Source organism: Vanessa atalanta, chromosome 6 (assembly GCF_905147765.1).
Source record: "Vanessa atalanta chromosome 6, ilVanAtal1.2, whole genome shotgun sequence".
Lineage (NCBI taxonomy): Eukaryota > Metazoa > Arthropoda > Insecta > Lepidoptera > Nymphalidae > Vanessa > Vanessa atalanta.
Genome location: NC_061876.1, coordinates 12,628,513 through 12,643,077, shown reverse-complemented (window position 1 = coordinate 12,643,077; position 14,565 = coordinate 12,628,513). Strand labels below are relative to the sequence as shown.

Sequence of the window (14,565 nt, the reverse complement as noted above, 5' to 3'; positions counted from 1 at the left end):
TTTGTTATAATCTCGACTGTCAACGAGCGAATGCTTCAATTGTCAATAACATGACTACGTAAACAGCGAGGTGATGAAGCGTGCATAGGGCGTTGCTATAGCGACCGTCTATTATTGACGATTTAAAAAAGATATTGCCTCTTACACGGTCGCAGTAATTAAATATAGCCGATAGTTCCAGATAACCCGTCGAGTGGCAATAATACAAGAAAATCAGTTGTGGCTGAATATAGAGCATTTGCGTAAAAAACTTTAGCACATTTGAGGGCTAATATAATTCATATATACATATTACGTATTTGTGGACCGTGACCGTGGATTTGTATTCAATAAAATAATCTTACAGAACATAGTCGCTGTTTTATTGCTTTTTCTGGTGACAATAAACCTCAACTTTTGCCCGCCCTTAATGTCAATAATGCCATAGTAATATAAAAAAAACTTAAGTGTCAAGAATAACTAAAAAAATATTTTTACGCGATTAAGTTGTCGCTTGAATTTAAGAATATAGTTGAATCAAAGAAAAAGAAATTGTTAAAGAATAATGTAGACCATGATGACTATCAGGGTCAGACTTGGGAGACGACTTCACAATAGGAGACCGAGAGAGGGGCCTCCGAAGTATAAATAAAAAAAAAAACCATCCCATTGTTAATTAGTTTAGTTACAACAAATTGATAGAAAATATTTCATCCCTTGGAGTAGTAAAAAGCCTTTGAGATTTATTTGCGGGCTTTCGGACAGTAACGTAGAGTTTTCAATTTCATATTATTTGGATTTTAAAAGTAATTTACCGCAATTTATTGGTTTGATTTTTTAGTAATTGTTAAGTTTTTTATAAAATTATTTTTACTTCTGGATATGTATTATCTACGAAAGATTTGATGTCCTTTATATAATACGTATACAAAGTGTTGTTGCAGAACCATTAATGAGAATTTAATTTTAATGATTGTTAATACATCACACGTAATATATTCGAGTAGATTGTATGACGAATTTTTAAATGCTAGATGATTGTATTTGAATAAACAATTCTTATTATAGGTATTTGTTTAATTTTCTAATACTCCATCGTCGGGCCAATTTATTCTTTTATTGTTATTTAAAGAAAGGTAATTGGTCCAAGGTGTGTCAAATGGTTAAAACCAATAGTCATAGTTTTGTTGAATAAGTCCTTATTTTTTTCCGTTATATATGGAGGCGAAATGACAAATTCGTCACCTGATGGTAAATTATCACCTAGACATTGGTCCTGTAAGAAATATTACCTATTATTAAATAGGTAATATTACACACAAGAACACAACATTACTAAATATTAGTTTATAACATTAGAACATATGATAATTGGGTAGTACCTCCCAACACGGGCTTGCAGAGCCCTTTTTTTTTGTTTAACGAGGAGGAAATGCATTTACGCATGCCGCCCGGTCGGGGGACCGGGACGGGTATGTGGGACTCGAAAGGAATTAAAATAAGTAATAAAGTTAATTCTATGTAGCTAGAAGGGTCTCTCTGTACTCGTAATAATTATTATATAACAATGAAATTCTTTACACGTAAGGAACAATAATGTAACACGTTTTTTTTAATAAAATGAAACACTTTTATTAATAAATATTTATAGTTTATTTTTCAACTGTATTTTAAAGAATTGAATAATAAATGCTGTAGTATTTTTACAAATTTTAATAATTAAGAATATTTTGTTCTGTACAAGATTACTTAAAACTATTTACAATAATTGAAGTAAATAATAAACAACATACTTTTCAATAATTACCACTGGATATTAATCATTATAATATATTTGGTAAAAACGTACAAATAATCATTCGGGACAAAATTAATAATAATTAAAAATTGTGTTTAAAATTTACCAATACATATTTGAAATTTAATTGAATATACTACTACCTAATCTTATTTAATACATAGTAAAGCCTCTTTATTTTTATTTAATATAAATCTAATATTGATTATAAATAAACACGTATATTACTTTTTATAGATACAATTAAATTCATTACTTACATATAATTACAAAAAGAAGGAATAATTAAATAATACTTTAAAATAGTTTTAAAAAGGCATATTTTAGGAAGGCAGGTAGGCAAGAAATAAATGGGACACTTAACGGTCACCTGCCTCCAAAGATACTGAAAGAAATGTCTTCTATCAATACATAGAAATAACACTTCCGGGGGAAGTTCTTCGTGATCTTTCAGAACCGATATTAGTTTTTAGACTATCAATAACCAAGTGTAATGCTTTTATATTGATTAAAGATTTAAACAAAGACTTTATTTACTGCAATGAGCTATTTATGCATCTCGTGTCTCAATAAAGTTACGCCTTTGCCTCTTTTTATAATAGATTTGCAAAAAATGCAAATGTCAGTGTCAAGTTCTATTTATAAAAACTTGCTGTCAGTGTAAAAGTCAACCAACAATCCATGATGTTTTAAAATATAACTCTGTACGTCTGTTACGTTTTCACGAAACAACGGAACCATGGGAAAGACAAGCAAAAATGTTTCTGTATAAAAAATGACTGCAAATATTATGTTCCTTTGTAAGAATCAAAAGACACAGTACAATTATTTTTAATACCTATGTATTAGTAAAAATAAAATTGTAATACTGATATGAACTGTAAGTGTAATTATGAATAGGAAAAAAATATTAGCCAATGAACACTTTCAAGCATGCATGCATACATGACGCAGTAAATAGGAATGAATATGCATATTTAAATAAACGATATGTAGACAATTTTATTACCTGTTGCATAGGTGAATATTGATTTTAAAAGAGGTTAAATATTTTATCATAAATACTGAATTGATTCGACTATTAATGATATATATATGGTCATTTTATTCGCCTAATAGCATATAAAAGGTAAAGAATGAAACTACAAAACATATATGCATGCTTGTATAAATAAATATGCTAATATATGCATAAACTTATACTATTACTCCTATTACCGAATATAAACTTACGAGTAAAGTGTACGACTAGATAGATATCGAATAATCGATATTTTGAAAATAATTAAAGTTCAAAAGTCAAGTTCGTATGAAGCCTCGCCATTGCGTATCTATTTTATTACAGAATAATTTTGAATTTAGAACATTAATATATCTTCAACATAAATACAGGAATGTGTCCCCATAGTTAAAAAATATTTCCAAAGGAGGAGTTTAAAAAAACACATGATCGTCAGAACGTACATTTCATGAATACTGAATATACGAGTACAATATGGAAAATGTGATCCTATAGCACTGCAGGAACTTGGGAAGTTCGACGATCAAAATGTATAAAGTTTCCTAGTGTGAAATCATAGAAATGACACTTATGGCATTTCATATAAGAATCTATCAATTAGAACCGAAGTATCCTGCAGAAAAGTAACCCTATTCAAGTGCCAAGAGGTCTAATCGTGATGAAATATTTAAAAAAACATCAGCAGTAATGAACTTCGACTGCTGAGGATTAACCTGATGTCTAGATATGAGGAAAGAAGAAAGTCTCTCTAAAAGTGTCGATTAAAGAACAAATATTCGAGAAATAAACGAAATGTAAAATTAAAAGTTAAATTTTAAAAGTGTTTTAATCGACAAAAGCAAGCTGTCCAAGGAGCGTTAAACTCGTTTTCAAGGAGATCTCTTCTTTAGTTTGTGTCAAGAGAATCTAGAGTCATCCTGAGCAAGAGACTTGGGCTTTGACACCTTAGCTTCGAAGTTCATCCCCTGAGTACCCCCCCTCCAACCGGTACTCCTATTAGAATAAGTCGATGACGTAACTGGTACCTTACGCGTCTGCTTGATCTTAAGCTTATTCAACCACAAATCCCTAGTCTTCTTATTACCGAGGACGAAGAACAGAAACAGCATCAAACCTTGATATGTCGCTGTCAACGTGAAAAAGTAAGCAGCGACGACATTATAAGCGAAGAGACCAAAAATCCAAGGCAAGCCGAATAAGAAAACTAACAAGCAGCTGACGGAAGCGCATCGTAACGCTTCGTTCGTATCCCCGTGCCTTTGAATACCTCTGGATGCGAACACGGAACGTACTATTAGAAAGAATAGCGTCCAGTTCACTAGCAAGATGATAGCTATCGGTGCGTACACCGCTAGCCAGAGACCGAGACCGGAAGGGTAACAAAAGGATGCACTGGGTGTCTTCTCTTCGAATGGACCCGCGTATGACTGAGGGTTGATTGAGAGAAGAACACCAATGACCGCGCAGGGAGCTCCCCAAGAAAACGCGGAGGCTCTTAGCAACTTGTGCGAAGCGTCTCTAGTAAAGACAAGAACCAATCTCCTGTATGACAAGACAGCCGCGACCAACATCCAGCAGAATGAGGCGAGTACGGAATAATGCAAAACAATACCGGTGAGCATGCAAAATACGTTGTATTGATCGAATTTCGCGAAAATTACTATTAAGAAACTTAGTGCTACCATAAAAATAGCTATGCAGAGTTGCAGCCAGATCTTGTTGTTGAAGTCCCTCCTCCAGGACCTGAAGATGGCGGCTGTCACTCCCACAAATATTAATCCGAATAGGGAAAGGCAGCAACCGATGATCGTGAGAAGTTCCAGGATGTCCTCATCCTTTTGAGAGAAGACACTTCGAGGGAAAAGAACCTCGGCGAAGTGAGTGAGATGGGTACATCTGCAAGTATCCAACATACCTGGTTGCGTGGCGCGGATAAGAGTGCAACCCTCTTGCGACCAGTAACCGGATCCATTATTGAGGAATTCCCAGTAAGCACAAGTTCGGCTCTGATTGCGAATCGGATCTACTGTCAAAGGGCTAAGATGGATGTCGATAACCTGAAAAAAAAACAGCATGGTTTAATACTTTTATAGTATATTTTTTCATATTCATGATTCATGGCCTAAAGACGCCTAAAGACGCCGTCTGCAGATGATAGGCTATTATATTTTAAAACCGTTAATCCTTCCTTCCTTTTTCATTATATACCCAACGACGCGATCGGTTAAATAGGTAGTACTTTATGAATTTATCCTTTTGTTATAATATAAAAGATATCCATACAGTTAAAGACAATTTTATTACAACAAGCGGCTGTAGAACTGATAATAATTAATTAACCTGGATCGAAAATCTCGCAAAAATTGCTATTAAGAATCGACCCAATATTTATCAAAATTTCTCAACAACAAATCTTACCTCCCCGTTCTCGAACTGCGTGACCTCCCCGACCTTGATGCTCAGGACCCTACTGTTGACGGAGTACAGTCCTTCGTTAGGCTGGAAGGCTCGGTCGTTTCTGAATACGACGAAGCTAATGCGATGAGACGTTTCTGACACGGACTGCGGGAGATGGACTACTACCTCGTTGTTCTCCGAGTCCAGGACTGTTGAGTTTGGTTCAGCTAGAAATTATTGCAATTGTTCGATTAAGTAAGAAATCATCAATATAGTAAGGGATAAGAATAGCTGGCGATTTCTGTGTGGAGGGGGGAGGGATGGGTATTTTGTGCAGCAGGAGATGTCTCTCGGCTGAAATGATGATGATATTAAAATATGACATATTTTTGCGATTCAACAGGGAAATGCTGCTAGCATTCTTGCCACCATTTCACGCAATCTTGATCTGTACAGTAACTATTTGTTTTTACTTGTGCATGCTTAAGGCCTTGATCAAAAATCAAAATATTCTTTATTCAACTAGTATCATAAAATTACTTCTGAATCGTCATATTACAGTGTTGAATTAAATCGAAAGCCAAGCGATGCACTGTTTTTATTTTATTTTTTAAGGCATTGGTTAGCGGACGAGCATATAGGCCATCTGATGGTAAGTGGTCACCACCGCCCATAGACAAAGGGGCTGTAAGAAATATTAACCATTCCTTACATCACCTATGCGCCACCAACCTTGGGAACTAAGATGTTATGTCCCTTGTGCCTTTGATTACACTGGCTCATTGACACCGTTCTAACCGGAACACAACAATATATAGTATTGTTATTTGGCGGTAGAATATCTGATCAGTGGGTGGTACCTACCCAGACAGGCTTGCACAAAGCCCTACCATCAAGTAAAGCAAAGCACTTTTTAGTATAATACAAGAAAATGAAATTCATAAAGCGTGGCTTAGAACTACGTATTATTTTCAGTCGATGTTTCAAGTATCGATCGCTGCATACAAGTTACTTTTATTTCATTTCATTGAAAAATTTCTATCGTCTGTATTAATATTGACGTCGAACTGCCACAGTCACATCGACGGAGATTATAACGTCCTCAGTGAATAACAATTTCCGTAGCGCGACGAACTGAACGTCGAGCGCAAATGTATTGCTTTTGATCCGATACAAATAACAAATATTTTTGCGGATAGTATCAATATCGAATTGGCGTTTACGTAGACAATAGGCTAGTTGACAAAATTTGGAAATTAGTTTAAAACTATAGCTTAGCATCTATTTCACCCCAAAAATATACTATTTTAAGAAAAATAGGTTTTCTATGTTAGTATTTTGAGTTTTTAGAAATGAACTTGAAATTGACCGCGAAAAAGGCCAAGATTGTCATGGCGTCTTGAATGACGTCACAACTCGCGAAACAGCCGTGTTTGTGTATGACAGTCAATTGTGTTTTTTAATAAATAATGAATTCCTCGTATTATAAATACTGTATGGTGCCCCAATGTGAAAGTACAACGATAAAAACGCCAGACAAATTATTCATATACGTACCAAACAATAAATAAATACGAATAAAGTGGTTAAAATTGGCATGGAGGCAAGATGCTCTTATTTTACATACAACTTGATATATCTATTTATAAATGTATAGTAAAAGAAATGAATTTAGCAAATATAATATATCACACATAACCTATAAAATGTTAGGACTAGAATAGGATTTTATGATTTGTTTGAGTTAAAATATTATTTTCGTTTTATAAAATGTAATAATTCAAAATCTTCTTATTTTTTTAGTTGCCAAATGATATGACTAATTATACAGAGTATCATATTATGGGTAAAGACACAAGTGCGCATGAAACCAGGTTATATACCAACGAAGTTCGAATGCCAAGAAGATATATGTTGAAAAAACAAAGTTTGTCAATAATCGCAGAATGTTTGAAAGATCCAGAACCAAGTAGTAACCCCCAGTTTATCTGCCATAATGATAATTGATAGCAACAACGTAGCGTTCCGCGCTTGTTTGGCGAGGTGTGACGTCAAGCAACTCTGATTGGTGTTTAATGTCACGTGATTAAATGCCTCATTTTGTCGATTTTATTTTCCAAAAATATAATTAATCTTTTATTCTTTTTGTAGAAAAGTTGTTTTTTATTTACTAATTATCATGGTTAATCATTAGAAACTCAAAGCCATCCGATTTATTATTAGTGGAAACAAGCCTATTCTACTGAAATTCGTAAACAAAACGAATTCCTTATGAATTCAGTATCCACTCGTTAAATATTAATAGGTCTACTTACCAATTTTTGCAGAGGTGACCACCACTTACCATCAAATATTTATATTGATTGTTATTTTATATATTAATGTTTATATTCAAATAAACTCACTTGAAATGATCTCAAAAGCGTCATCCGTAAACACATCAGTGTCTCTGGTTGCTATCTTCAAACCCCTGACAGGATGACCAGGATTGGCATCTGCCATCAACAATGCAATATTTCCTCTAACGGCCGCTGCACTTCTTGAGCCGTTCAGTTCTATGGCGGAACCGAGTCGATCCAGCAGATGCAGCAATTGTCCTGGAATTTCCAGGCTATCGTGAACTTGTAGGATGTCGTCAACCTAAAATGTGATTTTTTTTATAAATATAACATAGATAATACATAAGACGGATCAATTTTAAGACGGCAGAAAATGCTTGCCGGAAAGTAAAATATAAATGGGCTACCCCTATAATAATAGTAACCTATATATAAATATTTCATATTAGTCGTATGGTTCAAACTTTTGTTCACACTATCTATTTTAAATAATGCGTGTCCTAAGCAATTTTGTATGCAAACATGCGAAATTGTTTAGGACCTATAACATGCATGGCTTGTAAACGCCTAAAGCCAGTCCCGCCGTAAAAGTCTTTCAATAAGGCTATTAAAATATGTTAAAGTTTTCACAAATTATTTTTTATGTACCCTACACACTCGACCACCTCAAACAAATATGGACAAGACAACAGCAATAAGACAAGATGACAGCTGACTTACACAACAAGTCCTTGTGGATATTGAACTAAAAAAGCAAATACAATAAAACTTCTTACGGAAACTAAGTAAAAGCCAACAGTTTATGAAAACAAGGGTAGTTGAAAAAAAATGGTCACTTCCGATTATTTTGATTGGAAAAAAGTTAACAGCTTAATTGCAAAATAAAAATATAAATACGTAGAAGTAAAAAATAAATAAAATATCAATAGAATTAATTATTTGAAATAACTTTTGTAATATTCAGATTGAAAGGTGAGTGAGCCAGTTTAATTACACACAAAAGAGACATAACATTTTACTTCCCAAGGTTGGTGGTGAATTGGCGATGTAAGGAATAGTTATTATTTCTTACGACACAAATGTCTAAAGATGTTGGTGACCACTTATCATCAATTGTTGGCCTTTGTGCCCGTCAGCCTATTTATATTATTAAAAAAATATTAGACAATTGGCAGTCAAAATCAAGAGATCAAAATAATTGCTTTTTTCGAAGATTTTCTTCTAACATACAAATTCCTATTGATAGCACTAACATATTCCTCCTTAATAACTACAAATCAGAAAAAGAAAGTCCGTTGACAAACAGACGAGAAAAAGATATTGAACTGTTTTGCATATTAATATATTGATAATAATCAAAGATTACCTGATTGAATACGTCGTCGATGTCCTCAACCATCACTGGGGTACTTGCATTGTTCAGCAACTTATCCAAGTCTTGAAGAACTTGCTCCAATTGCTCTTCCGGCTGGGAAAACATAAGTAAACGTTACTGCTATTTATTTAATTTTACCGAAATAATTTACCTTTACCTCCAATTAAAAATTAGGTCATTAAAGATGTACACACGTGAAAAATTCTATTCATATACCCTTAGAACTTACTATTTAACTATTTGCATGCACTTTAACGAAATAAAATGTCTTGTTTGTTCGCTAATTTCTTCAAAAATTAACCAGAATTATGTATTATTATTACTTTAATTCTTGCAAATATTATAATATGATGCGGTATACATGCTCTGATCTGATTGGACGACGAACATTGAACCAATGATAGAATCTAATCTTAATTTAAATAGTTTAATAATGGAAGTACGTATTGAATTTTTTTTAATTTTTAAAATTAACCATCTCCTTTTTAACATAACATTACTTGAAATATAGTATCCGACATAAATCAGCAACATTGTGAAATCTTCTTGCACATAACATTAATATTGCAAAAATATTTCATACATACCAAAACACAAACGTTTATACAAAGTCTCATGGACTTACCGGTCTTACAATGGGAGTAGAAGATGTAGAAGATGGTGAGGATGTAGTGCATTCTGTACTCGGTTTATCTTTATCAGACGTTAGATCAACACTGTCTGTAGTACTATCAACAGTTATATCAGTAGTGCTTATTGATGCATTGGTTGTAGTTGTTGGTTCGTCTGTTTCTGTTTCACTTGTTGTATTACTTCGATAATCTGCTAGTGTTGTAGTTGTTTTAATTATATCATCTGTTATTGATTCGTATATTTCTTCAGAGCTATCACTGTCGTCTAGTATTGGTAGTGACATTGTCGTCTATAATTTGTTAGTTATTGGTTAATTACATGCGATGTAGGAAATTCAGTATATTTCATTAATTAAGAAAATCAGGTCATCGTGATAAATTATCAATCCCATAAATATATTAATCAGAAATCTTAAACAGTTATTACATAGTTATTATTATTAACAAAGTGTTGGTTATTATTTGAATGATAAAAAGTAAAAAGATAAAAGAGGTGCAAATTAATTACGTGTAATAAGGAATAGTATGTAAATAGTAAAATAATTTACTCACCGATGATGGTACTACAGAAGGCATAACGATGGCTATGCCATCGTCTTGCATTCTAAAAGCCTTGTCGATAGCAACGTATGGGGTACAGTTGGCTTTGGCAGTGGTCACCCATTGGACGCCTTCGTTGAAATTTCCGACGCACGTGTGAGTTCGACACGCAGCAGTGTCGAATGATTCTCCTGAAATTTCCAAAACGGGATTATTGGCATATGGCTTATATTAAAGGAACATTTAAAAGTTTGTTTCATTTCTTAATTATTATTTTTTATGACATTTGTGGGCGGACGAGCCTATGGGCCACCTGATGGTAAGTGATCACCACCGCCCATAGATAATGGCGCTGTAAGAAATATTAACCATCTCTTACAATGCTTACATACATGGTCACGCACCAACCTTGGGAACTAAAATGTTATGTCCCTTGTGCCTGTAGTTACACTGGCTTACTCACCCTTGAAACCGGAACACAACAATACTGAGTACTGTTGTTTGGCGATAGAATATCTAATGAGAAAATGGTCCCGACCCATTGACGGACTTGCACAAAGCCCTACCACCAAGTAAGAATACTGTAAACCATACTTATTGAAATTTCAAATTCAAACAATGATGTCTAAAACTTTAAGCAAGTAACATTTATTAAATATGTTGCAAGCCCTTGATCTGAACAATGAGCACAGATAAGATAATAAGATAAATACTACAATTAAACTATAATTACAAATGGTATAATTCAAGTTCGCTTTCAAAGGCACTTTTGAATCGTCATTTTAAACCACTGTATCAAACTTAAGCACCGGTTTTTTTCACCGGTTCGGAATGTAATTTCTACCGAGAAGAACCGGCGAGAAACTCAGATAACTATTAATTTCTGTAAATAATCGTCTAAGTTCAGGTTAGGATTATTCAAGCATTTGATAAGTTATTTACTCACCAAGCGCCATTTGAGGAATCGTATCAAATCCTTTGCAGTAAAAAACTGGCTTCATCGATAAAATCTCCATTTGATCCCAAAACCCTGGTGTGACCGGCTTCATGTCAGGACTTAACTCAACGTGCACCAGAACCGTTCGCCTATCCATATACAACCTTTTTAGCTTCATCTTAAGAATCACAGTTTTCTCGTTTTGAACAAGTCCTGAATTTTTAAAACTTTTCAAAACATCTTCCGTTATATTCGAATTTATTTCGCCATAAACGTTAATATATTTTGTTCTATAAAATATGTACTCCTTCAACTTCGCCTCCCACACTTTGAAAAGTTTTGGCAAATCGTCCAATTTATACAGCTTATTATTCTTTAATTTTATGGCGTATACATTAATAAGTGACTGCTTTTCTCTAACGAATAAAACCTTTTTTGATTCCTTAACTGTATATTTTTTGGTATTAATATGAGTACACCAATAGTACCCGTCATCTTTTGGTTTTAAGATGAATTCATTCGTTTCGTCGACACGTTTCTTGTTAATCTTTACTGGATATCGGTTTACCGAATCAGTAAAACAGTATATATCATCACCGCTCAATGTATCGTTAGTTATCAATGTCAATTTGTTTTCCCTAAAAATGAGGTAATGAATTTATAACAAAATATTATATATTTTTTTAACTACGCAAATAAGGGATGTTTTAGGCTCTATGCACTTTTAAAATTAAATTTTACTAATGGAACAATTGTCAATCTTGGTATTTTCAGAAAAAAAGTGTATTTTTGCAATTTGCTTATTTTGCTATAAATATATTTGCTGGTATACTCTACTTTAAGTATTTACTAAAGGTAATAAAAAGATTTAAAAAAAAAAAGAAAACATTATTTCTATTCCAATAGGCAACATATTCCATATTTATAATTTAATAGTATATGAAGCTATACTTACAAATCTATGGCAACATCCAAAGTCAAGTCTTCTAGAGGAACAGAGTGCTCACAAATGACATCATAGAAAATATAAGAACTATTTACGAGGTTCCAAATATCATTATGAAGAGATCCAAACAAAGTGTCATTGTAGTAAAAGAAATTTTGAAAATTCCATTCACCTAATGGTATCTGAAAAAAAATAATTACATAGTAATAATATTTAATTAAAACTATTCGCAAATTCCCTGTTCTTCTCTTCCATAAAAACCATTTAATGGCCCGACCCGGAATTTAAACAAAGGATATACGATCCTTATAAATGAACTACACGACCAATGAGGCAGAAACAGCAATTTATATAAAGTATTAATGGGAAATTACCTCGCTATGATCATTTGTCGCATCATATCTCAACAAGGAATAATCGGAGCTCATTACAATACCCAACGGATATGTATAATTTATTCCTGAATTTCGAAACATTGGGTAATTGGAGAGTCTCCAACCACGATTCAGTAGTGAACCTCCTTTCTTCGTACAAAGATCCTGGGCCTGGTTCCATGTCGCTCGAACTGCACCACCCCCAACCCCAGTCAAGGCCGACAAACATGTGGACTCTGGACTCCAAAACCTCAAAGAATCCTTTAAGCCTTCACAACCTTCGCCCTTAGTATTATCTTTATAATCATAAGCTTTAATAACGCAGAAACTATATTGCTGTTCGTTGCACTTCACTGCAGTATAATTGCTAACTGGGTCAATAACTAGGCATAATTCTTCTTCTAAATCTAATGTAGGATCGATTGTGACATCATAGACGGCGTCGAATTTTTCTCCGATAGTTTTCGTGTAGGACCAGTCGACGAAGAGTCCCCCTGGATGCATAGATTTGTACTCAGTCCATATCACATAATCTGGTTTCGTAATATTCATTTCATTATATAATTTGGAAGTGTACAAATTTCCGGCACAATCTTTGTATTTGTCTGCGAATGTTTCTGGTCCTTTCCGTCGAAAACAATATGGGGTATGTTTACTTTTTGTGAAGAAAAGTGAATATCCGATTGGACAGTACGTTGTGTCGTAGGTCTCCTGTCCATAGGCAATGGGTGAATCTATCCATAACAGGAGTAATATAGCTGCTTGAAGTATAACTTCAATTTGTAAATGCATCTGGAACAAAATAACATTTTACTTGTAAAAAAAAATAAAGTTACAAGTAATCTTAAAACCGTAATATGATATTTAAATCAAAGTAAATTACTAAATGTAATGTATACATATACATTAGAAATGGACTTTATGAAAATTGTTCTTTGAATTGTATTAATATATTTAAAAAACAATTAAACGCCGCTAAAATATCACATTCTATCGATGGTAACGGCTAGTATTTTACAAATCTTTGAAAAAGTTTTCGTGTGATAAAATTAATTGTACTTAAGAATTTAATAATCAAAACAGTTGTTGTTGAGAATATTGATAAATTTTATAAAAAAATCAACAGCAATTAAGAGTACAAATATGAATCTTTAAAAAAATTCAATGGATATAATGACAATATCATCAATATGTTTACAAGAACATATAAGAAAGGTTGAGTCGGATCACCGAATCCACCACAGTAATAATCACAACATAGTTTATACAATAATATATGTATACAAACAGTGTATTATATCTTTTTTCGATCACAAAAAGCTGAAACATTTGGACTGGACTTTATCTAATCTAGAGAGATAGTGAAAAGGCACTTGACGTTATAGCCGATACACTATCATTATCCTATGATTGTATTACCCAATGGCCATCTATTATGCAATTAGTGACTCGTATATTTAGCTTATTTGTGTGAGGTAGCTTAACGATACAAATCATCCTATTTTTATTCTTTAGAGTAATCCTATTTCCCTTTTGATTGAACTCGGTTACCAAACTTTACTTACCAAAACGGCGATATCGCTCGACGGAAATACTAGTATTACTTATCGTAATGTGTCATTGTGAATCGCAAAATGCGATAATAGTATAAAAAAACAGTGTATGTTTATCATGATTATAGCTTTTTATATTTATTTGAAGATGTTGATAAGTTTGTGTACTGACTCATTTCATTCGGATTTAAAAGATTTAGTAAAAGCCGTTAATGTACACTAGGTGAAGGATTTATCATTCCTTAAGAAGTGGATCTTATTTCAACACGCAGCACCGGTGCGGATTGGAAGTGTTTAATACGTGGCTGAGTTAATTTCTTAAGCTTAGTGTAGGTTTCCTCTTGATATTAATCAAAGCCACTTTCTCCTTCATCATCGTTTTGACACAACGCAACCGATGCGTCGTACGATACTCCACGTTAATTCGAAAGAACCCTCATTAAAAGTGAAAAACCTACAAACCATACTTATGGTGCACTAGATAGGTGACTTACTTTTAGGCTATCTCAACTCCCTCATAACATGACGTTAAGTATAACTTAGGAAATCAAAGACAAATTACTTAATTTTCGGGTAGTCAGACAAAAATATTCTAAGCAACAAACCTGATTACTAAGTGTATTCATTATATGAATGCTACATTTTTGAATCGTTTAAAATATTTTTTTGATATT

General features: G+C 33.4%; 1 protein-coding gene across 2 annotated transcripts in view; it reads right to left on the bottom strand.

Annotated features, from left to right (window-relative positions):
- Positions 1–1,999: 1,999 nt before the first annotated feature.
- LOC125064781 overlaps positions 2,000–14,565 on the bottom strand; it is a 41,812-nt gene continuing 29,246 nt past the window's right edge. The window contains exons 3-11 of one of the 2 annotated variants that reach the window (XM_047672005.1): positions 12,339–13,130; positions 11,974–12,146; positions 11,028–11,656; positions 10,094–10,272; positions 9,535–9,831; positions 8,901–9,002; positions 7,601–7,835; positions 5,217–5,422; positions 2,000–4,855 (exon numbers count right to left, since the gene is read on the bottom strand). In XM_047672005.1, coding sequence (XP_047527961.1) covers positions 3,695–4,855; positions 5,217–5,422; positions 7,601–7,835; positions 8,901–9,002; positions 9,535–9,831; positions 10,094–10,272; positions 11,028–11,656; positions 11,974–12,146; positions 12,339–13,130 — 3,774 coding nt within the window. In that variant the 3' untranslated portion in view covers positions 2,000–3,694. The remainder of the gene's footprint in view (positions 4,856–5,216; positions 5,423–7,600; positions 7,836–8,900; positions 9,003–9,534; positions 9,832–10,093; positions 10,273–11,027; positions 11,657–11,973; positions 12,147–12,338; positions 13,131–14,565) is intronic. The other variant, XM_047672006.1, reaches the window with a different exon arrangement.